Source organism: Oxyura jamaicensis, chromosome 15 (genome assembly GCF_011077185.1).
Source record: "Oxyura jamaicensis isolate SHBP4307 breed ruddy duck chromosome 15, BPBGC_Ojam_1.0, whole genome shotgun sequence".
NCBI classification, from domain to species: domain Eukaryota; kingdom Metazoa; phylum Chordata; class Aves; order Anseriformes; family Anatidae; genus Oxyura; species Oxyura jamaicensis.
In genome coordinates, this window is record NC_048907.1 from 2,701,938 (window position 1) to 2,726,254 (window position 24,317).

The 24,317-nt window shown below is 57.9% G+C and overlaps 1 protein-coding gene across 1 annotated transcript in view; it reads right to left on the minus strand.

The window, feature by feature from the left end:
* Window positions 1-24,317, minus strand: part of SETD1B (SET domain containing 1B, histone lysine methyltransferase) — a 41,397-nt gene that overhangs the window by 10,732 nt on the left and 6,348 nt on the right. Inside the window, 3 exon segments of the mRNA XM_035340504.1 lie at window positions 461-631; window positions 4,018-4,788; window positions 21,802-22,977. Coding sequence (XP_035196395.1) covers window positions 461-631; window positions 4,018-4,788; window positions 21,802-22,977 — 2,118 coding nt within the window.

Genomic DNA, 24,317 nt, shown 5'->3' on the forward strand with positions numbered 1-24,317 from the left:
GACTGCAAGACATTATAACTAACCTAGGCACAACAGCCAAGCCTCACAATCCAGAGATCTCGCAGTGTTACAGGCCTATTATCAATGGTAAATCCAGCTCTGAATGAACTCTGCTTACAGAGTTCTAAGCAAGGAATAACCACGTAAAGCACTACTAACGTAAGCAGATTTTTAAAACCATGCTGAGACGCTGCATCCTAACACGAGGAAATGCCCCGTTTACCTTGCGGAGCAGAGATCTGTAACAGCTCACACAAGTGGCAGATTGAAAGCTAAGGCAGGGGAAGAGCATCCTTGCTCTTTTACGATGTATCGGTGCGTTGGAAGGGATGCTGTAGAAAGGAACCCCACAGGGACACAGAGCGAACAGCCCGTAAGGCTTTGGGACACAAACCTACTAGGTCTATCCTAACACTCCTTTAGGGAACGTTAGTAATAAGGAAGACAACTTCGCTTTTACCTTGAAGGATGGCAGTCGGATGGCCCCTCGTAACCCAATGCCCAAGCCGATCCCCTCGTATCCCAGGCCTTCTCCTTTGTTCCAGTTCTCCAAGAGACAAGATGTGATTCGATCCTTTGGCTTTGGCTTCTCCTCCAGTTCGCCTCCAGACTTCACTGGAGTGAGAGATGCCTGCAACAGAGAAAAAACCAAAACACTTTAAGAGAGGAAAAGTTTCCTGGGGAGCACATAAAGTCCAGAAGCCCTTTAGGTAGCTGAGGTCTGTGAAATACCACTCCCCTGCCCAGGCATCAGTTTTTCTGAAGGCAAGGGCATCTGGAGACGCACCACATGGCCACACCACTTGAAAGGGAGAAGGTGCAGAGGCTCCTCTTGATAATGAGACCTTGCCATCTTCAAGAAGCCTTTTCCCTTTCACAATTTAAGAAGTTATTTTCTCTGCACAAGGCACTACAAGTGCCGAAGACAAACCTGCTGGGATTCTTGGAGCAGTGGCTTGGGACACCAAGTGATCTCGTGTTTGGAGTCGTCACGCTGCCAAGCAGCAAAGCGGGCCCTCTTGCTTTCTTCACCGAGTGTTTTAAAACATGATCTGTTTCTTTGCATGCAGCTTAACACAGGCCAATGTGCTTCACAAGAGAGCACGCGGGAAACGAGCAGTCCTCACCAGCCCCTACGGCTCATTTCAGGTTTCCCCAGCAAGGGGACCACAGTGACCACCTTTGGATCAGCCAAGAACCCAGCGCAGATGCTGGAAGCAAAGGCGGTAACAGGGCACAGCGGCACGCACGGCAGCACATCGCGCTCGTCTTCAGCCGAGGGCAGCGCAGGCAGCGCTCACTGGCATCAGTGCAACACTGCCTAAAAGTCATTTTCTCTTCCCGACACTACCAGAGCTAATTTGCAGCAGCCCTTCCCGGCCTGGGGGGCTGGTTGTACCTGGAACTCTGCTAAAAGTCAGCTCTGTGATGGAATACAGCAGCCAGAAAAGGGAGAAAGAGAGAAGCTGAGGCATGGAGGTGACAAGTGTGCTGCCTCCCTTGGCTGAGGGGCAGCCAGACACCGCGTAGGTCATCGGGTACTGCCCTACTATCCCTGAAATGTGTTGGGCAGTCTCAAAAAAACACCAAAAAGCCCCACAAGGCTTCCTGCTCTTACGCTTGGGGAAGGTCATGGAGGGAGACAGCAGACCTGTGAAGCCTCTGAGCAGAGGGACACACCGCTGGAGGACCTGGCCTGCGGTGCAGCTCCTGCGCTGCCACAGAGCGGCTCCGATCTCCTGTAACAGGAGGGCTGCTGCAGCTGGTGGGCCAAGGACAGGAGATATTAAAAGATAGCTGTCCCTACAGATCTGCTTCGTTTATTTTTAGAGAAAAAAAAAGATGTAAACAAGCACATATGCTGTCTTATTTATACTTGCGAGCCTCTGAAAATAATGCGGTTTCTTTCACTATTAATCAGTAAGGAAAAATTATATAAGGAGCCCCACTTAAAATCATTCGGAGGGAGGAAATGCGGATGCAGGGCCCGTTTTGGTGGGTTTGGGGGCTGATAACCTTTCAGCTCAAACAGTGCCTGGAGGCCTTGGTCCCTTCCAGAAGAACCAGTGATGGCAAAGTGTGTGGAGAACCGGCCTCCAGGTGACACCGAGGAGCCCACAGTCATAAAAGACACCAGGAACGAGAAGGCACCATTTAAGCTGATCGCTCCTCCTTTGTTTTCCTTTGGGCAAAGCAGCCAGCTTCCCTGGCCAACGAGGGCTGCGAATTCCAGGTGAGGGAGGAACGTGCAAAATCCAGCCAGAGCGACAGAGAAGAGCCCGAGCAGCTGCCGGAGGCCTGCCTGGACTAGATTCTGCTCCTTCACTGCGGACTTCCAAACAATTTCTTGGGTTCTTCAGCTGCTGCTTTGCAGCTACCTGTGGGATCCGTCCCCTCGCTCCCCTGGAAGCTCGGGGGCTTCCCCCGAAGCTGTCAGCACGCGCCCCTGGCAGGAGGCAGCAGCTCTGTGCATTAGTCGGGAGGAGAGGGGCTGGGTCTCCCGCCACACGGCACAGCAGCCAGCTCTAACCCAGAGCAAATGGCAGGGCCATACAACAGCTGCCGGGCAGCAGCATCGCCGACCTCCCCGGAAAGCCAAGGAGCTCTCCCAGGCACTAGGGGTAACACGCAACCAGCTACAAGAGCACGTGGTGAGGGTGCCGCTCGGAAAAGAGGCATCTGAAACAGAAAGTACCTGCAGGTTGTGGTGCCGCTTTCCCTTTCTTTCTTTCAGCAACTCTCTGTAACACCCACCGTGAAGACTGCGCAGCCCTTCCTACAGCTTTAGTTTCTTCTGCTAGAGTCAGATTCGCTGCGTATTAAACGAGAGCTGCTCGCTGGCCGAGGCACACTGGAAATTGGCTGAGGAAGGATCAGACGACTCATGTGAGGCTGCTGCCTTAACTAATCCCTGGAACTCCTCGTGTATTTGGCCAACGCTCAGCTCCTGAATTAATCGCTGTCGTGTACGAGCACTGGGGAGGTGGGAGGAGGGCAGGGGACGGGGAATACTCACGGACCTTGTCGCAGAGTGGGAAATGCAAAGTTTCAGCTCCATGGCTTCAAGCACTGCTGCTGCATCTGACTTTGTGTTTTTGGAGCTCAAGTTCAGCCTCCTCTTAGATGCAAGAAGCCCTTGCCTGTTTGCCTCCTTTGGGGTCATTTCCTCCTGCAAACCCCTTCCTGGAGGCACCCACCAGTGGTCCAGACCACCAAAAAAAGAATAATCTGCTAAACTTCTCAAATTTCAGGCCCTGGAATTGCTGCACGAAGAGCGAAAAGGGAAAGAAGAATGGGAGCAGGATAGGGCTGGGCGTTTAGAGTTTAACAGCAAGCTCCCTTAATTGTGAAGGCTCTCCCAGAAGGAGCACGGCAGAGGACTCTCCCCGGTGCGTGCTGTAAGCTCTCTTCCCTTGCTCTGCCTCAGGAGCAGCTGGCCCTGTCCTACAGCTACTGCTCGGTGGAGCTCAGCTTCGACAGGAGAGCACAAACCCCCCTGGCAGGACAAGTCCGCAGAGACACACGGCAGAGCTGCAGTGACGCTCGGGAAGGACCAAAATTCCCAGCCCACATTTGCTCTGATGGCAAAGCAGCATGAAATCCCTGGACGCGTGGAGTGACACCGCAGAAATTAGCCAGGTTTCAAACCCGGGTGCTAACCTGTCCCGAGGCAGGTGCCTGCAGCGGCAGCATCACCTCCCAGACACTTGTGGGCTGACGTCTGCTGCTCCCGGGCTGCTCCTACAACCCTCTTGGGGTTAAAACCAGCCCCGTGGGCAGGCGTGGAGGCAGGTGAGGGACATACCTGCCTCCCACTTAATTTCAGCAGCCTCGAGCAATGGGGTTTCTCGCAGCACAGCTATTCTGTGGCTTTTCGCTTTTATTCTAATTACTGTGACATTTCAGGTTTAGTTTTGTTTTTAAATTCAGTCCCAGACCCCTGCTTGCCCGCACCCCGGCCACAAGCACCGTGAACAGCTCTCCCCAGGCCCCAGCACACCGCAGGTGAAAGCCTACCTTCGCCAGCCGTTCCTTCTTGTCCCACCAGTCATCAAACGCCCGAAACGCTACCACTTCGACCATCTTCCTGTTCAGGTCCCTTTTCATGATAGCCTTTAGCTCCTTGACGATGACCAGGAGGACTCCGTCCACAGTGGCTTTGTGGGGATCTTCCTTCTTCGGCTCGTAGCCCGGCGGTGGAACCGAGGGGTCAAATTTGGGCAGCGGCGGCCACTGCTGCCCACGGCCGAGAGCCGCTCCCATCGAGAAGGGGCGGTAGGGCGGAAGGTTCACGAACTGCATCCGTCCCCCCATGAAAGGGGGGTACTGGTACGTGTTCTGCGCCTGCATCATGCGGCTCAGCATCTGAGTTTGCATCTGGAAGGACATGGGCATGCCGCCCCACTGGTTGCCCAAGACGCTTATCATGTCCACCTGCATGACGGGGAACATGCCGGGGTGGAACGGAGGCAGAGGAGGCAAGATATGGGGCGGGGGGACCCCGGGGGGAGCAGGGAGAGGCGGCGGGGGGACGGTGACGGCGGGGTGGGTAGGGGGCGGCGGTGGAGGGAGCGGCGGCGGCATCGGGAAGCCCGGCTGGGGAGGTGGAGGAGGAGGAAGAGGAGGGAATCCCGGCGGCGGCAGGGGTGGGATGGACGGGGCCATGACGGCCGTGTTGCTGACGGAGGAGTTCACCACGATGGTTTTGGCACATTCGGCGCTGGTGATGGGCGCGGGGTTCATCTCGTCGTCGGAGATCTCCATGTCCTCCCCCGAAGAATGCTGACCCTGCGGCAAAAGAGAGAGGAGAGGTGAGAAGCGCGTTCCTTTTGCCTTAAATACCGCGGCGCTGGCCGCTTCAAACAAAGGCTAAGTATAACCCACGTTTTAATTGGAACTGGAGGAAAGCAAGCGATGCTCCGCAAAGCCAGGGCCCGTTGAGCAGCTGGTGCCCATTGAAGCTTTTCCCTTCCACGTCAGACCTCAGGAAGCAGAGAGGTGGCAGCTTCCTAAAAGAGCATCAGTACCAACCGAACAAAAACCTTGGCTGCTGTGCGAGAGGAACGACCGCTCCCGTGATCAGCGACACACACGCAGTCCAACCGCCTTTCACTGCGAGGTACGTTGCCTCCTGTTTGCACCTAATCCTGACAGGTGCGTTGCACCACGAGCTCTTCTTCTTCAGTTTTTAGCACGCGCAAAGAACGCCCGTGGTTTTGTATTATTCTCCCCAGCTCATCTGCTGTCAACTCTTAGCCTCTAACTGTGGAAGGCCAGACTGCCACACGGCTGCTGCTACAGAAAGCTGTCGATCGGGCCAGAGCAGTTCATGCTGGAAAAAAAAAGAGCCTGAATCTGCTTAAATTGCCTTTAAACTTCAGAGCCTTAAATGCTGGAATTCAAAGACACGGCACATGTCATATGTCAGAGCAAAATGGATGCCGGGCTCATGAAATAAAGACAGAGTTATACCAACTGCAAAACCGATGAGCCACCTCCACCATCCAAGGGATGGAAATGAGATTAAACCAAAGGGTGTCTGCTCGTCCTGGGGCTTCGAAGCTGCCCGAGTTGGTCCTGTACAAGAGAGGCCCCCCCACCAGCTCCATCCTCGGTACACAGCCAGCAGTGACACCGGTGTGCGACGTCGGACAGGCACTTCAGCCTCAAGGTGTCTCCAGCACCAAGAGGCCCCACGGATGGCCGCCGCATCCCTCGGGTACCGTTAAACCAAAGCCTGCTACGAAATACACCAACCAAACCCTGCTGGAAGACGCATCCAGCACGCCACCAGCTTATCTAGGTGACACAAATGGGGCTAACCTTTTACCAGTGGGATGACAGGGTCCCAAGCTACCTTCTCTAAAACTATTTCTCCCACTCTTCCTTTATTTTTCCAGCTAAAAATGGCAAAACCCGCCACTCCTGCGGCAGCAGCCACCGCTCCAGCTGTTTTCAGGGCTGAAAAGCAGAAGCACTCATCGTGACCTCCTCTCCCAGGCTCCCCACGAGCGTGCGGGGCCTGCACCCTTCACATGACGTGCCAAGCACTTCCTTCCTCCCCACAGCCTCACACGAAAAAGCCCAAACAGTTGCGTGTCACCGCCAGCTGATCTCAACGAAGAGCATCCCCGCGCTGCTCGGCGCAGGAGCTCTCCTGGGCACCGTGGGCTCCAGCCCAGCTGAGGAAACGAGCCCACGATGAAGTGGGAATGCTGAAGGGCCTCTCTGTGTCTCAGTCTCCTGGCAACAGTTTGGGTTTTTGGACCCTGTTGGCTGTTTTCAGCCAAATCTGAACGAGGAACCCAAAGATGTTGGTTTCTTCCACGCCTTGTGCCAGCAGGTGCTGATGCCTGCTGTCCCTGATCTGAAGGAAAAGGGCAATAAAAGCGCAGCCTTCACCAGATGCTGGAGAACCTGCACAGGGAGAGCCGCTGGCAAACAGCTTCAGCGGCAGTTCTCTTCTTCTCTGCTGTGATTTCCTGTTTTACCTAGCAATTTTGGGCAGGGGCAAGGAAACAAAAGCACGAGCAGCCGGGCTGATGGCTGCTGTGAGCCGCAGCCGTACGGCGCTGAGCAGCCACCGCTACCCAGATCAACCCAAATGCTTCACATTTTTATCAAAGGTCATCTCTGCTACGGCAGCCACCACCAGAGAGCAGGCTGAGCACAACGCTTGCAGCAGCAGCTTTGCAAATCCTCCTGTCCTAGCACCTCCCCTCGGCCCGGCTTCCCCGCATTCCTCTGCTGCAGCGCGAGCCCACGGGCTCCTGCACCGCGCTCCGCACGGTCACCCCAACAAACAACTCGGGGTTTGAGTGGCGATGCCCATCGGAAGGTGTCCTGCCTCTCAGCTCTACCAGGAGACCACCTGCAGAGCAGCTGAAAGCACAGAGTGGAGCCGGTGCCTGGCAAACCCCCGCAGTGAGCGCTGCCGAACGCTGCCCGCAGGACGAGCGGGGGCTCTCCTGAAGCTGCCGAGCTGCTCTGGTGCATCCGTACGGCAGGGAGGTGCTCCCAGGGCTGTTCTGTATCCCTGAAACAAACAGCTAAAAAAGAAGGTATATCTCAAGGTGCTTGAGTGTTTCCAGAGCCGAACTCTGTCCTCTCCCCCTCTGCCCACAGCTGGCTTAGAGGTCTGGGGTTTCACACCCTGCGTCCCCTCCCCAGCTGCTCAGCTGCGGTCACGTCCCACGCCGAGGGTGCGGGCAATGAAAGGACATCCCGCGGTTTCAGCTAACGCGGCTCCACCGAAAGGAGCAAAGGAAGAGCAAACGAGACGCCCGCAGCAGGTGGAAACAAGTTTCCTGCGAAACAGACCCCGTTTGTCAGTAACAAACACCAAGGGCACCGCTAAAAGCGCTGGCTCCGCTTCCAAGAGCTGGACAAGGCTACAAGTCAGCACGGGATGGGAAGCCAGGAGCACTCAGCCAGCCAGCCAAAGCCAGCTTCGTATCTGCCCTGGGCAGCAGACCTGGAGGAAGGGGGTGGCAGCCTCCACCTTTCTTCATTCATACACCCATTTATTTTCCCTTGAGCTGAAACGAGAACGGCTAAAGCAACAGCGAGCACTTCTGGAAGACTGAAAGATTATTTTTTTTTTATTTTTCAATTTCTCCGGTGCTCATTCGGGTCTGCACGAAGCGACGACAGATTCCCCGCTTCCCGCGGTGTGGGGCTGCCAGCTCACCTGCACAGCCAACGCAACCTCCGCTCCAGTTTTAACCCAAGCAAGATGGAAAGGGAAAGAGAAAGGGATTTAGCAGCAGGGAGGAAAAGACCAAAAGGGCAGGGGAGGGGAAAAAAAAAGAGGGATACATGAGGTTAGCAAAGAGGTCAAACCAAAAGAAGATCCTCGGCAAGGAAGTCTTTAAAGAAAGTTAAGAGGAATTAATATTTAAAGCGGACGAGCAGTTAGAGGAAAGTTCTGTCTGAGGGGGAAAAACACGGGCACCAACTGAGTGAGGCAGATAAAGGCACGGAAAGAGAAATCAAGGGGAGACAGCAAGGTCTTTTGTTACACGGTTTTCTTTTCGTTCACCTGTCTGAACCTGGATTTGCTGCGGCTGCTACCAAATACCTCTCAGGGTAGGGCTGAAAGCAGCTACGCTATCCTCCCAGAGCAGCTGCCTTCTGGCTGCCTTCCCTCTGCTTTTACAGGGGAAAAAGCGATCTGATAGCTGGCATCCGCGCTGCTGCGGGCACGTCCTTTCCATCACTGTCAAAAAATGGTGTCGGTCAGTCCTGGGGTTCACCTGCACGCCTCCGAGGGCGGCTGGTGCCGTGCCTCCAGAAAGCCTCCCTTCAGCCCCATTTCCAACTAAATTAATTGGTGCTGCCGTCTCCACTTTGCATTAATTAAATTAAGAGTTAGCAAAACAGGTATTTAATTATATGCATGACACATTTTTCCAAAGGTGTTTTAATGATGCAGATTTGCTGGGAGAGACTCGAGTCAGCGTAACTGCTTTAAGTGGCCTCGTTCGCTGTTCGCCCCAGTGCTACCTGCCACCCTCGGCACCGGCACAGCGCGTTGCAGCACAGCCACTGCCTCGGCGACGCGAAGGGAACATCCTGAGGTCCTGCTGCTGCTTGGTCTGAGCAGGGCAGAGAGCCGCTGAAGGCAGGGCACGGGCCTTACCTCGGAGCAATACCTGGCACGTAGCAAGCAAGCGTTCGTACCTGCAGAAAAAAGAAACTACAGCCCAGTATTTGCAGGCAGCGCTGGCTGCTGCAGGCGTGCAGAGCTGCTCTCTCCCGGCCCTGACGCTGGCGTAAGAACTTGCTCAGAATTCAGAATGAGTTTCGAAAGCCATCAGCTCGCGGCCGATTTCATTGAGATACTCTGACGGGCACCAAGTTACCTGCAGTCCCGGCGGGCAACCTGCATCGCGCCCTGCTCCGACACGGCCTGGCCAAGCTCCGGTGCACCAGAACACCGAAATGCAGGACCAGAGGCGCTCAGCACCACGCAAGGTCATCGGCTAGAACGAAGCGGAGCATCCCTTGCTTGCATGAGGAAGGAAACCTGTGAGCCTGCTGCAACTTGCACGCACAGAAACCATGGGGGGGGGGGGGGGGGCCCAGAATCGCTCCTTAAACCTAAAGCTTCAAAAGCTGCACACTGACCACCGACCAGCGTTGCCACTTGAAGTGTTAAGCGGCAGCTTTGCAATAAGGCTAGATGTAAAAGCCAAAGCAGCTCTTGGAGAGTGAAGTTTCCATAACCCTACTGACTATCAAACCGTCATCGCTTGGTTTTGGATTAAGTCCACGCAAGGGTCTAAAAACATCCGCGAGGGAGCACGCCTCAGCCTTTATCCTGAGGAAAAAGCAGGGAAAGGAAAACCTCCGGAGGTGAGGGAGAGGCAGCGAGGTGAGGACCGACTGCACAGGGTCACACAGAGAGTGCTGACAGCACCGGGAAGAGGCTCTGGGTCCCTCCAGTGAAATACCTCTTGCTGCCCAAAACCTACGTACCGCAGCAGAGCGAGGGCTTCAGGGCGCGTTGCTTTACCCATCTTTAACCTGCTTTTGGCTAGAGAAGGGCTGGGAGGAGCAGCACGGAGCAGCAGCCGTGCCTCCCAGCTGCCCTCAGCTCACAGGCAGCGCAGCACCGGGCACGACGGCACGGCAGAGGTGCTGCGCCAAGCATCCGCACCTCTCGGTGGCAGGCGTGACCCAGACGGACTCGGCCCCGTGCTTACAACATGCACGAACACCTCGGACTCGGCTCCCAACGCACACGAACACCTCGGACTTGGCTCCCTGTAGCGATGCATCTCCCTCTGCAGCAACACACGCGAGGCCCAAGCGGCGTGTGGGAGGGCAGAGCCACCCGAGGGGCTTCACCAGCTGCAAAAGGCAGAGCCAAGCGCTGCCTGCGCCCTCCTGCCAGCTCCCGGGAGAGCTCCCGAGCCCGTTCAGGCGACCGTGCCCCAGCAGCGCCTGCTGTAGCTCGCGCCGGCCAGCACGCGGCCACTGCAGCCTGCATGGAGGCTGAAGTTTGCCTGCTGCCTCCTCCCCGGGCTGGTTAGTCACGTCTTTCCTCCTCCTCTGAGCAGCAAAGGGAGCTCCCGTCCTCCTCCTGCCGCTGCCAGAGCGTGCGATTACGATCGCTGCAGCTTTTAATTGGGACAGAGATGGCTTTCAGGTGGACTCGCGCTGTAATGAAACGCCCGGCTCAGGAAAAGGCAAATTAGAAGACGAAGGCCTTGCAGATCAGCGATTATAAATACCTTCGCGACATGCGTTGCTACCTCGAGAACAGAAGGGCACCGTTTCTACGCGGCTGTATTTATACGGCTCTTGGCAAACCTGACTCTCAGAGGTTGCAAACGAAGCAGAGCAGAACACGGTAACGATCCTGTGGTCCCGCTCCACGGCTCGTCGCCGTGTCCTGCAGAAAAACAGGCACCGAACCGGCTGCAACGGGGCACGGATTTCTTGCAGGGGGTGAGAAGTTACCTGGGTCTTTGGGTTTCTTTCTTACTGACAGCGAGATTCTCTCTCACTGCTTGAAAAAGAGAACTCAAGCTGCAAGAAGTGACAGTGCCCTACCTGGCACGCTCTCTTGGCTCAGCCTGCGTTTTGCTCGGACGCTTGTTTGTCCTCCTCACACCTCCAAGGCTGCTCAGCAGGTAAAACAAGCAAGAAAAACCTTCAAGCGCTCATTGCAAACAAACAGCACCGTAAACACCGGCCTCGTTCATGCCCATTTCCCCCCTTCCCCAGCGCCAAGGGGAAACTTGAAGTCGATGCCTCAAAGCACAGAAGGAGCGAGGTGAATCCCCCAGAAATGCCTGGCAGCCCCAAAACGCAGGGGTGGGGGTGAGGAGCTGCTTGTTTGTGCCTCGCAATGTGGCAGCCCCTCATTTGACCGCCCCACAGACCGGGAGATGCCGCACGGGGCGGTTCGGAAGCGTGCGAGGAAGGAGCTCCCCGCGGCTTTTTAGTGCGCGGAGCCAGGGCTGGAGGTCGGGAAGCACGGAGCGCCACCGCTCCCACGGGGACTCCCACGGGGAAAAGGTCTCGTCGTTCACCTCCAGGGCTTCCCGACACCGAAACCACAGGGGGGTCCAGCAGCGCTTTAAGGACAGCGGGAGGACCGGGAGGCTGCTCACGTTTCATCACGGATAAAACGCCCTGAGAGGGGATTTACCTTCCCACGGGACCACGGCCTTGTCCCTTAAGTCTTAAAGGAGAGGAAAAAAGGGTTTCCTGAGGGGGAGGTAGGGAAAAGGAAGGAGGGAAAGAAGAGGTGGTACGGTGGGGAACCACGTAACACGGGCAGCTCTTCCCCCAGCAAGGGCTGGGCTCGTTTCCCTATTTCAGAGGGGGGGAAGGGGCGGCCGATTTGCAATCGAACTTCAAAGGCTTCTTCAGGCGGCCGGGAAGCTAAGTCACGCATAAAAGGATGGCAGAGTGGCAAGAAAATAGCCCCTACAGATAAATGAGTCAGGGAGCGTTCCCAAAACGTGAGATCTGGGGTTGGAAGGAGCATCTCCCCCCCTAAAGGTGCGAAGAAAACTGATCAGTTCAGGACAGACCGCACGAGACGCAGAGAGCCGATTGCCCAAGGGATGCTGAAATGCCCTGGTCCGTTCCTGCCAGCGGTGCGGGAGCGCACCGATGTTCCTAGACAGCAGAAGGCACTTTCCGAGCAGAGATGCAGAGAGGAATTAGCAGCATTAGATCAGAGTCCAGCAATAAGAATAAAACAAGGATGCAATAAGCGAGCGTGCAGAGTACACGGCCCGCAGCTCGGTGCCAGGCAGGCTCTCCTACGCCGTCCCCTGAGCTCGCTCCCGTACTGAAAGCACGGGTCAAACGGAGCCACGGATTCAGATCTCGCTACCGACGGGGCGATAAGAAAGCAGATAAGCTTGGAAAACAGCCTGGCTTCCCCAGCTGGTATCGGCCTGCTGAAGAACAGGTTGTGCACACGTTGTATTTAAACAACTTCTAATCAGCGGAACGAGGCTGGTTTGATCCTTTCCCCCTTTTACACACTATTCTGTACCCCAGAGAACCTGGCGTCGTGGGGCTGTGGCTGCTGTGGCAGCGTTTTCAGCACCCCGTTCAGCGCTCTCTGCCTTTCCAGCAACGGCAGTTTCATTTGTAGGAGCGGGACGTTCGCAGGGCAGCCTGCGCGACGTGGACTTTGCTCAGCAGGGAAGGCAGAAACCAAGGAATCGAGGCCTTGGAGGACAACGGGCAAAAGAAAGAGAGGAGCTTTTGTGAGACCATCCATCAACATCATCCTTCGATGCTCTGCTGCTCGCTGCCGCCTGCTCTCCGACCCCGGTGCCATCAGCATCCCAAGGCACACTTCTGCCCTTCCTTCTCCAGAGGCATCCCAAACGATGAGCCTGCCTTCTCCCTCCCTTCTCCGGGAGCTTGAGCTGTTCTTGCCCTGAATTTCTAGGGCCCAGAACAATTTCCCAAACACGTACAGCTTTTTACTACCTGACAGGCATGGAACAAGGAGGGAAGAGAGTTCAAGTCCTAATTCTTACCTTAACTTTTCCCTTTCCTGAGTGCTTTTGCCAAGATTTTGTGAGCCCACCCCCGCTGGCCCGGAGGACACAGGGACTTAGCACTGTCCTCTTCCCAGCAGCTCTGCTCCGTGCCAGGACCGATGATTTGAGAAGAATCAGGAAAGCGTGAAGGAGGGAACATACTGCTAAAAACATCTTTGCACCTTGTCATCATCTGCACGGCAGTCACGGTGGCACGTGCTATGATTCTAAGCAACTTGTGGTCTCCAGTTCTGGAGACAGCCACTGCCATCACCCCGAAGGGAACGGCCCAGGGGAATGAGAAGCTCGGGAGACAAACTTCTCTGCAAGTCGCCGGCAGGCTCGGAGCCCGGTGCAGCAGTGACCACAACTGATGAGCGGCACCCTAACGAGCTCAGCAGGCTCCGCTCCCTTGCTGAGCCCCGTAACAACGGCTAACGAGTCCCTCCAGCAAAGCGCAGCGGGTGCATTAAGTCCCGGTCACCCCACGGAGAGGCTTCACTCCAAGGAGCCTCCTTCAAGCGGCTGAGAGGCTGAGCAGAGACGTTCTTCCTCAAAAGTAAGGGTGAGGCCAGTGAGGCAGTTCCCCTTCGGTACCGTTTCCTCTTACAGATCTTCTCTCCAGAGGCGTCTCGAGTTTTTCACTGCTTTATTTCCTGCCCAGCTTTTCCCTTCTCTCGCCACGCTGAGTTAGCGACGGGCAGTCAGGCAGCACGGGATCAGCTGAGGAATGCGACTCATTCGTTAAAACAGGAAAAAATCTCCCTAAAACAAAGCCCAACGCAACGTCCAGCCAAGACGCCTTCCAGTTCCCCCCCTCCGAACGATGCTCGGAGAGGAAGAGCTCTGTGGGGCAGGCAAATTTTCCCCACACCGCTGCTCCCGGGTGATGGAAACGTAACCCCTGGGGCTGGCGTCTGCCGGCCGAGCCCCTACCAAAGCTCATCCCCGCGCGGGGCGAGCCGTGACATTTCTCACGGCCTTCTAGAAGATACCAAACGCTGGCTCTGGAGCTGTCCCCGCTGTATGCAAACTAAATCGCCTCACCACAACTGCTGTAAATCACCAGGGTGGAAATACCCCGCAGCTGGGCTGCATTCCCACCGCCTTTTCTTCCGGCAGAAAATACACCGGAGGGCGGGGGGGGGTGTGGGGAGACAGGTGAGCTGTGCTGATTTCCCCACCTGTCCCCTAATTAGCGAGCAGGAGGTGGAAACACGGGGCCACGCGGAAGCACTTTTCACCTAGAGCAAAATTCAGCTGCGAACCTCATGGCCACGGGGCGCTGCTAAGGCTGGGAGCGTGGGTGGGTTTAAGAAGGGAGCAGCAGCCGGGAATGGTCCCAGCCCGGGGGTGATCCCACGGGAGCAGCACTGCACACATCCCCAGGGAACAGCCCCAAAATACCGACAGCCAAAAAAAAAAGGCAGAGCTGGGCCTTTCCTGGTTGGTTTGTGAGTCGGTGCCAAGTCTCCTCCTGGTGCCCGCTGCCGCCGCCGCCGACCACTGGAGAGGAAAAGCGGCCGCGGCGAGCAGCTGGGGAGCCCTGCTCCTTAACTCCCGCTGACGGCCCGGCCCCAAGGCTCAGCTGGGTGCCCCCACGTCGCTGCCGCTTGCTTCGCTCACTCCCTCCGTGCCTGCCTCGAGAGCTGGGCTGAAACGCCGGGGCTGACCCAAAGGAGCAGGCAGCAGCAGCTCACCGCACCGCTTCCAAACCCTCTTTGAGCTCCCCTCCACCTCCAGACCCCGCTCAGAACCACGCAGCCGGGGGTTTGATGGTGTTTTTTTTTTTTTAAAAACAGCTTTCCCCTCAGGTCGGTCCATCAGCCTGAGGCTGCAGGTATCTCCGAAACGCAAGCTGCTCATTGAGGGAGCTGCAGGAAACCCTCGTGAGAAAGGCCCCCACCAGCCCAAGGTGCCTGGCCGCGCGTCCGTTTGGGCAGCCAGCTGGAAGGCACGGGCTTATTTTTTTTATATATAAACAGTTTTGAGGCAGAGCCGGCCTCGTGGTTTGCAAGCAACAGCTTTTTACTGCCGCGCCGTTACTTGTCCCGCCACGCGCATCGCCCCCGCGCCGCGCGGGCTGGAGCGGCACCGGGGCTGTGCCCGCAGAGCCGCGGGGGCACCGCGCCGAGCTGCTGACACCAGCGCTTCGGTACAGCGCTGCAAATCCGACGTGCAAAACGGGGTCACAACCAGGGCCCAACCGTCATCCTCCTTCCACCTGTCCGGGTGTTCAGCCCAACAGTCACTCGCAGTAAAATCTAGCACGATGTGCAACTCAATTCATGAATCTAGAGCCCATTGCGAGCTGCCCTTCTGTGGTTTTGGTTGTTTTCTGTGTTATTTTTTTTTAATACGCCTATTTTTAATGGCATAGTGCTGTCTAAAGCTTGGGTTTCTCCAGCCCAGACACCAAAACCCCTTCAGATCCCACCCCGGATGGCACCGACCGCGGGGTGCTCGACCCTGAAAAACCCCAACCTGGACGCCAGCAAAACGCTCGTGGCACCACGGCCACAGTTGCTGGCATTCAGCCGCCTCCTTTGACGACAAGATCTCCGTTACCTGCACCGGGACCTTCCAGACACGTGCGGACCGAGCAAAACGCCAGCTTGTGGCAGCCACAGAGCAAGAGGGGCTGGAGAGCCATCCCCAGAGGTGCGCGCCGACACTAAGCCCAGCCCGTGCGCTCTGAGCTCCCCGTTCCCCCGGGTATCGCAGCTATCACCACAAACACCCAGGGTTTTTTTTTTGCCTGGCGCACGGGAGGCACCAGAAATAACAAGCTCCTGGGGGAGAAGGGCGCTGTCTCCAGCCCCAGGTCCAGCAGCAGTTTCGTTTCCTCCCCGCGGCGCCGCCCGCGCAGCGCTCGCAGTGCCCCCTGCGCAGGGAGCGAGCGCCGGAGCCCCGGCTGCGAACGACTTCCTCCGCTCGCTGCTCCCGCAGCCACGCTCCTGCAACGCCCGCGGGAGCGAGCCCGTGGCGGCCAGGGAGAAATTGGGATCCCCGACCTGCCACCTGGCTGCTTCTTTGCCTCTTGACCTCCTCGGGCCTGCCTGCACCGCTGGCAGCTTGGGAAACCAGCCGCCGGTTTTGTTTCAGCGCTCAGCAAGTCAAAAACATCTTAGAAGGCTTCTGTCTCCGGCCCATTTCTTCCTTTTCTGAAACCACTTTGTTTTCAGGAGCCGAGGAACGTGAGAAACCTTTCTCTCTCGTGATGAATGAGCATTTCCCGAAGCGAGCGCTGCGCTTTCGTACCAAAACCTGAGCCAGCGGGAACGCGCCCGGGCCGCGGGAGCCCTCGTGGGCAGGGGGTGACGCACGGAGCTAACGGCCCCACGGCTTTCGTTCTGAGTCTCGCCCCGTCTTCGCCAGGCACAAGCCAGCGCCCCGAGCCGAAAATCACAATTAATAGAAGGGGGGGAGGGGGAGGGAGCCAAGTCACGGTGCTCCAACTCGAGGCGTATGCAAAACGCCGCTTGCTGACGAGCGGTGCCTGCTGGGGGGCCGCAAGGCAAGGCAGCCGCCAGCAGAAATTTGCCTCGGCGCTCGGCTGCTCGCCGCCCCGTGTCAGGGGGACTTCCTCCGCGGCGCCTGCTCCGTCTTCTTCAGAACCAGCCCCAGGAATCGGTGCTCTTCCAGCGGTGCTGGCACGATATGTTAACAGCGATTATTTTCTCAATATTTCTGCCGATGACCTCACGCGCTGGCGGGTTTCCTCGGTGGCGGCGCGCGTTGCGACACGGCTCGCCGCCCAGCCCCTCGCCGCCTTCCCCTTGTCACTTCGCACAAGCGGCGGATGCGAAACGCAAGCAGAACGCTAACGGGGCAGAGAACCGGCGAGGAGAAACGCGTCCCTTCGGTGGCAGCTTCCCCAGGCTGCGTTTATCACATCTGGGCAGCGTCGCAGCCCAGATCCCAGCGCTGAAACGAAGAGGAAGAGCCCACGGGGGCAGCAAAAGCCCAGGGCTCCGGCTGCAAGCGGTCTGCAGAGCCACGAGCTGCGTGCTGTGGTTCACTAGCGTGGCTTGGATCCAGGCTTCCAGAGCTGCAGAACGTCCCCACGGCACACAGACACAAAGGGAGCGGCGCTCTGCCTCCCACCAAGCAATTCAGTTCCACGCACCCGGCCCGCTCGGAACCGGGAACGCGCAGGAAGGCACCGGTGGGCAAAGAAAGGCAGAACCGAGCTGGTGGCGAGAGTATAATTGGCAACAGTGATTTAAAAAAGGGGCAGCAGTGTCATTTCTACGAGATATGCAAAATGGAAAAGCCTCAAAGCCCTGGCCTGATATGAGAGAGCGAGAGGAGCAGTCAGCCTCCCAACCACAGCCTGCTTTCTATTCTTCAGTTACACTCCAAAGCACCTCACCGGTTCCAGCCGCGTTACCGACACGACATGCAGGCCCTGAGGTAGCCAGGCATCACGCGGCAACCAAACGGTGCAGCCGAATATCCCTCAGCTGGGGCTTATCCCCACGAGCCCCCGGTGAACCCCCCGTGGGGATTTTGCTCTGCAAAGCGACCGCCAAGCCCCCGCGGGTCGGTTCGCCCCCTGTGTGACACCGGGCACGCGTGGCCGGCCAGCCCTTTGCTCTGGGGCCCCAAGAATCATCCCGGAGCCTGACACAAGAAGCCAAAAGCCAACCACAGCCCAGCGAACACCCGCAGAGCCCTCTGCCTCCTGTAATTTGGGGAGCAGCAGGGTGCCTGAGGCAGGAGCCCTGCCGGCAGCCTCCTACCACCAGCTCTGAAGAACACGCAGCACCGAGCGCACCTCCGGCTCCCAGGGCCTGGCGCAGGGCCGTATTTCGTCACCTGGAGGGATCTGTGGGCTGCCCTTCTGTCCAGAGCCCAGCTGCAGCGGCTCGTTCTCGCCTTCATCTCACCGTTCCAGCAGGGCTGGTGCGATTCCCGCGTGGAACCCCAGCAGCCACCCGCATCTCCGCTGCCTGGCACGGGCTGGCTGCCCTTTCTGGAAAGTGGCGGTCACCACGCACACCCCCTGCCTGAGTTTCCATTAGGAACCGGTTCCGTCGGGCGTGATCGCAAGAGCTCGGGAGGCAGGAAAATTTGAAAATGTGTTGATGAGCCTGGGCACGCGCCGCCGCTCTCCTTTTTTTCTCCTTTCTTCAATTAAAATCATCATAATAATAATAAAAAAATCATTCAGAGCAACCGCCACATCCCCGTCCCCCGTCTCCCTGCAGAGCTGCCGGATCGCACCCCAGCTGTAAACGGGCTCCCGGGCGGACCCGTGGATGTCACCACACATCCCCGTCACCCCTGATGGCACGAGGGCTCTCGCACAGAAACCGGGGGATGCGATTTCCCCGCTCCCAGGCTCTGCCTTCTCCACCGTTTACCTTGAAGACGTCACTAGGGCGCTCGGCAGCCCAGGAAGGGCCCTCGGAGGGCGTTTGGGTTCCCCTTCAGGAAGCCCCGCGGAGCACCCCGCCGACACAGAGCTGCCCCCGAGACCCCACAGGGACGGGAGGAGAGGCCCCATCCACGGGCAGGGAGCGCATCCTGCTCGGCACAGCTCCCAGGGCGCCGACCGCTCCTGCCGCGCCTGCCGCTGGCAGGGAAACCCCCGGGGCTGCTCCCATCGTGCCGAGGCATCGCCGCTTTCCCTCTCACCTGCTGCTGACAAGGGAAGGTTTGAGCGGAGCTCGAGAGAAAAGGGGAGCGAGTCACCGGCTGCTGCAACACTGCCAGGCCTGCAGGGCGATAACGGCAGCGTGGGGAGGTCCAGGGCACGATGCGGTGACTTGAGGGGTGTCATCGCGCCCTGCTCAGGCTCCGGAGGGACGGGGGTGACGCTTCAGCAGGGATTTCCCCCAGCTCTGCCCGTGGCCACGCCAGGACTTGTCACAGCGGTGCCGGTGCTGTCCCGTAGGATGCACCTCGGCGTCCCGCACGGCATCAAAGCCACCGCGGCCGCCCAGCGCGGAGCACAAGTGACAGCAGCGGCGTCCCGGTGCCTGTAGGGCTGCTGTGCCCTCCTCGGCGTCCAGGTTTCTCCCTGCACTTCACAGCAGGGCTGCTCGCACCTCGGCGGTGCCTCAGGATCTTTGTTTTTTTTTTTATGATTCTCTTTGGCATGGCCGAGGCCCCCCTCCCACCGCGGTAACGAGGTGCTTAGGAGGACACGAGGCTGCTGATCCCCGATCAGAAAGCATCCTGGGACTTGTAGATCAGGAAAAGCGCCCCTGCCCATCGTACGGCCTTCCTGTTACACGCGGGCTACGCGCACAAACCGATACGTTCGTGAGCTGAAACATGAAAGGCGTCATCGGTACACAGCGCCGTGACTCGTTCTGGTCCTGCCGCCCTCCCCGGCACGCAGAGGCAGGGCCTCTTCCTGTACCGAGCCAAGCAAAAACAAGACCTGGCTCGGATGGGATGTCACAACGTCCAACGGCACTTCCTTAACCTCTGTGCTTCTGGAGCGGCACTGAAAGATCCCACGACGAAGAAATCATCCCAGCTCTTCCCTCGTTACCTTTCAGAAACATGGGAAGGGAAGTTTGCACTTGGCCACCCTGAAAAGCGTTATTAAAATAACTGCATGACTCGTCTTCCTTCCCGGGCATCTTCTAGGCTTTGAAAAGCCCTCCCATTTCCCTGCCGACGTATCGCTGCTGGGAGCCCAGCTCTGGCTTCGCAGCACTGCAGCGGGTCTGGAAACCGGGCTCCAGGGTCTCGCGTGACAGAGCAGAGCCGTGCCAGGCCTGCCCGCTCCATCCCCACGGGCAGTCACCCTGCCTGATGATCTGGCAGCGCCTCACCTCCAGGACCAACGGTTCTGTATCGGCATCGTTGACAGAAATCCCGCTTGTTTTGCTGGGGACAGGAGGAGGTCCTTCAAACGCTGCTGCTGGCTCCAGTAAAACTGCCCCGTGCCTTCGCTGCTGTCCCCGCGGGCCCTGAGACGTCCCCGGCTGGAGCAGCCACCAAGGGGGGCAGGCCAGGGGCTGCTCAGGCTCTCCAAAAGCCGAATACGAAGCGAAGAAGTTCGAACCCTGCCCTTTATTGCTTCCTCAGGACGCTTCATGAGTCCTCCCTGTTCTAACGTATCGTCCCTGCCCGGCTCCCCACGCCTGGAAGCGCTGGGAGCTGCCTCCCCTCCACTGTGCCGGAGGAGGCCCCGCGGGACTGGAAGCCGCTGGCGGCTGTCACAGCGGGCCGGAGGCTCAGCTCCCCAGCCCTCCGCCGCACTCCGTGCCCCTCTCCGGCTCCCTTGGAAAGCTGCAGCTCAAATTTCAGCCTATGGTAAGTCACTGTGGGGCTCTGCTCGTTCAGCAAAAGAGAGGGAAGCCAGGAGAGCCTTTTGCTGAAGCAGAAAAAAAACAACTTGGGGGGGGGGGGGGGGGGAGGGGGGGGGGGGAAAAGGAAGCAAAACCACATGGAGCCACTTTCTGTGCATCAGGAGGAGCAGCGGAAGGCGCAGGCAGCTTTTCCAACACGCCAGAACAGCTTAGCGGGGTTTGTAACCGAGAGGAGGACTGAACAAGGAGCTCTGACGACCAACGGGCAACTTTTCGGGGAGGGAGCGGAGACGAGGACGGCGGCAGGACCTGCCCCGAGCCCCCGCTCCCACCGTTGTGACTTGTGGGGATGGAGGCGCTCGTATCGCGGTGTATCACAGCACCAGCGGCGTGAACTTCTGACACCAGCATCTCATTAACGGGAGACAAAGACTCAGCACGGGCTTCGACGTCGGCACGCCGCTGCCCCGCATCGCAACCTGCAAACGGGCCGGCCCGGCCGGTCCTCCCGCGCACAGCCCAGCCACGGAAGGTGCCGGACCCCACACACCACGCCGGCACTCATCATCCGTCCTCCTCAACGCGCTCCTCATCGCCCGCAACTCGCTCGCACAAGAGTAGGGGTGGCAGACCCAAGCCCAGAGTGGCGAGGAGAGGAGCGAAGCCTTCCTCGTTTCGTTTATTCCTGGGTTTCACCAAGTTAGAGCATCCCCTCCCTTTGCCAGAGCAGGACTCAGAACCCCATTCCTAATTAACGCAGCACCAGGTCCCACCGGCCAGGCCGTGCCCCCCACGGGGGGGAGCCTGGGCCAGCCCAGAGGAGGAGTGAGACCCCAAAAGACTGAATTGTTTCAGAGACTAAATGGCAACTGGGAGGCCAGGCAGGCTTGGAAAGGCACGGAGAAAACACAAACTATCCAGCACAGTTACACTTTCTCCTATGTGATACTGAGCCACCGCCGCAGGCCTCCCCTCCCGATCTGCACCCTGCAGGAGCAGCTCCCCCAAATGCAGCCAGTTCGGGGGTGAGACCCTCACAACCGTGGACCACTGGAGAGCAACCCACTCAGCCAGGTGAACCCCAGCAAACTCTGAGGAGTAAATGACACTGAGCTCTCACACTCGGGGCATTTACCCCCCACCAGCCCTCCCGGAGGGCTGAGGTCTCCTTACGGCGCAGTCCTTGCGCAGCAGGGACAGCACTTTCCCTTGCTGCGTTACCACCCTGCATGCCAGGGAGAAAGGCTCTGGCATTTGAACAGATCTCTGTTCCGGCTGCTCCTCGGCACAGCCGAACAGGACCGACACGGCCGCTGCAGCGACACTCAGAGGTGTTTTGCAGAGGTCCCCAACAGCCACGCCACATCGTTTGGCTGCCGGCCCCACTCCCCCCCGCTCAGCTCCGGCTGTCCCTTGGGCCACCAGTGCCCCGGCAGAGGCAGCAGCACGCCCGGCTCTATTATTGGAAGAGCCGGGGGGGGGGGGCCACATCCCCCAGCAGGCAGCTCCCTCCGAGCACAGGGAGCACTACGGCCCCGCAACCGCCTCCTGCTCAAGGCAGATGGCAGAAAGAGCTGCAGAGCTATCACCAAGTCCGCATCCAACACGTTGGCGTAACGTGAAAGCCCCGTTAAGCAGGTGTGTGCACATCCAGAGAGCAGAGCCATGGCAGAAAGCGCTCGATTAACTGCTCTAGTGGCTTAAGTGTCTGTTGACACTCGGGACATTCACAGCGCGAGCAGTGGCCAAACTTCCAGGGCCTGCTCAGGCCTCGAGCTCTCCTGAAGCTATAAATTGCGGCAGGCTGCTGTTAGAAACAAAGAAACCCAGAGGCCGGCACGTTAAGACCATCACTTTGTGTCACGTTTAGCTCGTTTCCAGCTGCCTTGAGCAAAAGAAAAAGCCACCAGAAAATCCTATGCTCCAAACAACACTAAAAAAAAAACACATAAGAGCAACTCCGTGCCCGGGTCCGGAGCTTCGTAACCCGGTTGCAGCTCACTTACCTCATCCATTTTTTCAGACGTCGGGGTCTGGTCACCAGGCACCATTTCTTTAGCCTCCGAGGGCTCGACTTTGGAGGTCCTGTTGAGCTGATCGATGGGGGTCATGCCGGCCTCCGACGTCCCCCTGGAATTCTGACTCAGAGAAGCCGTCCCAGGGATGGGCTCATCATCGTCGGAGTCAGGTAACGGCGTGGGGCTAATGTCCTCCAGGCCTGTGCTGGAAGGGCGCGAGGAAGGTGTCTGAGCCCTGTAACCGGGCTGCGAGTTCGAACCGTACATCGGGATTGGGGAGAGCTGGGAGGAAGAGGAGGAGATGGGGCTACCTTCCATTCGGACCTCGGTGTCCGAGTCATGTTCATTAAGAAAGGGCAACTTTGTTCTCTGCTCTTTTAAGAGCATCTCAATCCTCGAGTCTAAACTGTTATGCTGCATTTCGGACTCCATGGTGGGGGTGCCAGGGGTCTCGCTCCTCTCTGGGGTCTGAGAGAAGGACGCCGCGCTCGGCTCAGGAGCAGAGTTCGAATCTGGCAAGGGCGGAGGCTCCTCCGGTTTCTCCTTCACCGGCACAAAATCGATGCTCGTGGCAGCGCTGCTTTCCACAACCATCTCGGCGGGAGGTGGCGCAGGTCTCCGGTACTCCGTCTCCCTGGAAGTTTGGGGAAACTGCTGCTCCTCGGACTGGGGGAACACAGCTGGTGCTTGGTAGGGAGAGAAGGCAGACTTGTAACCCGAAGAACCAGAGTGGCTCAGGGGAGGAGTGTGCGAGAACTGAACTGGCTCCTGCGGATGGGATTTGTACGTCCCGAACTGATGCTCCGTCCCTCGGAAGACACCCGCCGAGTTATGAACGTAGTGATGTCCCGGGCGGCGGTTGTAGGCGTCCGTAAATTTGGTTTCGTGTCTCCTGGGTTTGTACCCACTGTCCTGCCCGAAGTGGTACACCGGCGTCGTCTGCCGGCTGGAATACGTGGAGTCCTGGGAGAACGGCGTCCCTAGGCGCGGGGTGTGAGGCGTGCCTTGGGACTGCGGGGTGAACTGGCTGTAGGAGTTCGGGGTGTCCTGCCGGCAGCTGGAATAGGCTGTGTCGTGGGAAAACGGCGTGCTGCTGTTCGGGGTGACGGACGATCCCGCAGAAGAAAGGTTGCTGTCTTTCAGGCGTTTCAGGGAATCTGTCAACTACAAGAACAGGAAAGAGAAAAGCACCTAAAACACACACTTTTTATAAGCTCTTTCTCTAATCCGTCTGGTTTTCGGAGGAGTTGAGTACCTGAGAGTTTGAACTGATTTCCATAGCAAAGCAAAACAGGTTATAGCATCCCTGAAAGCATAACCCATTACCCATTACGAACAGTTCCCTTTAATTTAAAGAGAAAAAGGCAAGCAAAGAGGAACTTGTCTGAAAGAGAAGGAAGAAAGCAGATAAAGCAGTATCCTTCATAAGCTATCCCCAAGTGCATCAGGTGAGCAGAAGACTCGCAGCTACTTTTACATTTCTAGCAACTCCATACAGCTCGTCTGCCTGGCAAGGAGGGAATGATAAAAATCCTGCACGAAAATCCCAAAGTCTGAGAACATAACCTGATAGTTTGGTATCTCAGAAAAGTTTGGTTTGTTTTTTTTTTCATGACCAAATCAAAGCACGCAAACCGGCAACCTGCAAACCTGCAGTCAAACCCCGCCACCACCCCCAAACTGACTGCGGCGGCCTGCTGAAGGCAAGAGGGCTCCGTGCTGGTCCAGCCGCAGGAGCTGCGCGCCGCCACCCTCTCTGCCAAACGTTCCTCTGCAACAGCGAAGGAGCAGGCTGCAGGCAGAGAGGAAGACAACGCTCCCAGCTGCTAAAAATACGCTGTAAGCCCTGCACAAAGACACTGCTCAGGTAGAGCGCTGCTGAACATGGCGTTTGAAAACTGAAACCCTCCAAGCCTACGGAGCGGCCAAGTAATCGCTCTGAAATTCAGTTCACAGGCACATTCAGGGGGTTTCTAGGAGAAGCCCTGCTCCCACTCAGCCACTGCTGAGTCATAACAGTGCCCTGCTGAACATCAGCGCCACAATCAATTCTCTCTAAAGCAAAGCGAGAGCTCACGGAGACTCCTCCTGGTAGCAGGAGAGGCAGGACTGAGCTCCGGCTCCCCGAAAGGACCCCGGGATGCGTACCTACGTGGTGACACTGCGGGCTGGCTGCTGCTCGCCCAAGCACAGGCGGGTGCAGAGGCCTTTCGGACGACCTGCTATCGCACGCCACCACCGCCAAACCCCAGCTGAGCTCTCACCTACGCTGCCTTGCTCTTGGCGTGACCCCCAGGGACATGGGCATCGGGAAGGATTCTTCCTCAGCTGCTCGGAAAGCAGCCACACCGTGCTCCCCGCTACAGCCCACATCTCCGCACCTCTGGTGGAGAGATGTGAACTCTTTCTCAGGGGGGGTTGGATACGGTCTCAAGGGAGGGACCGTGGCTCGCAGACATCCCAGGTCTCTGCTGTTCTGCACGAGGGGGAAAGCTAACGTCGGG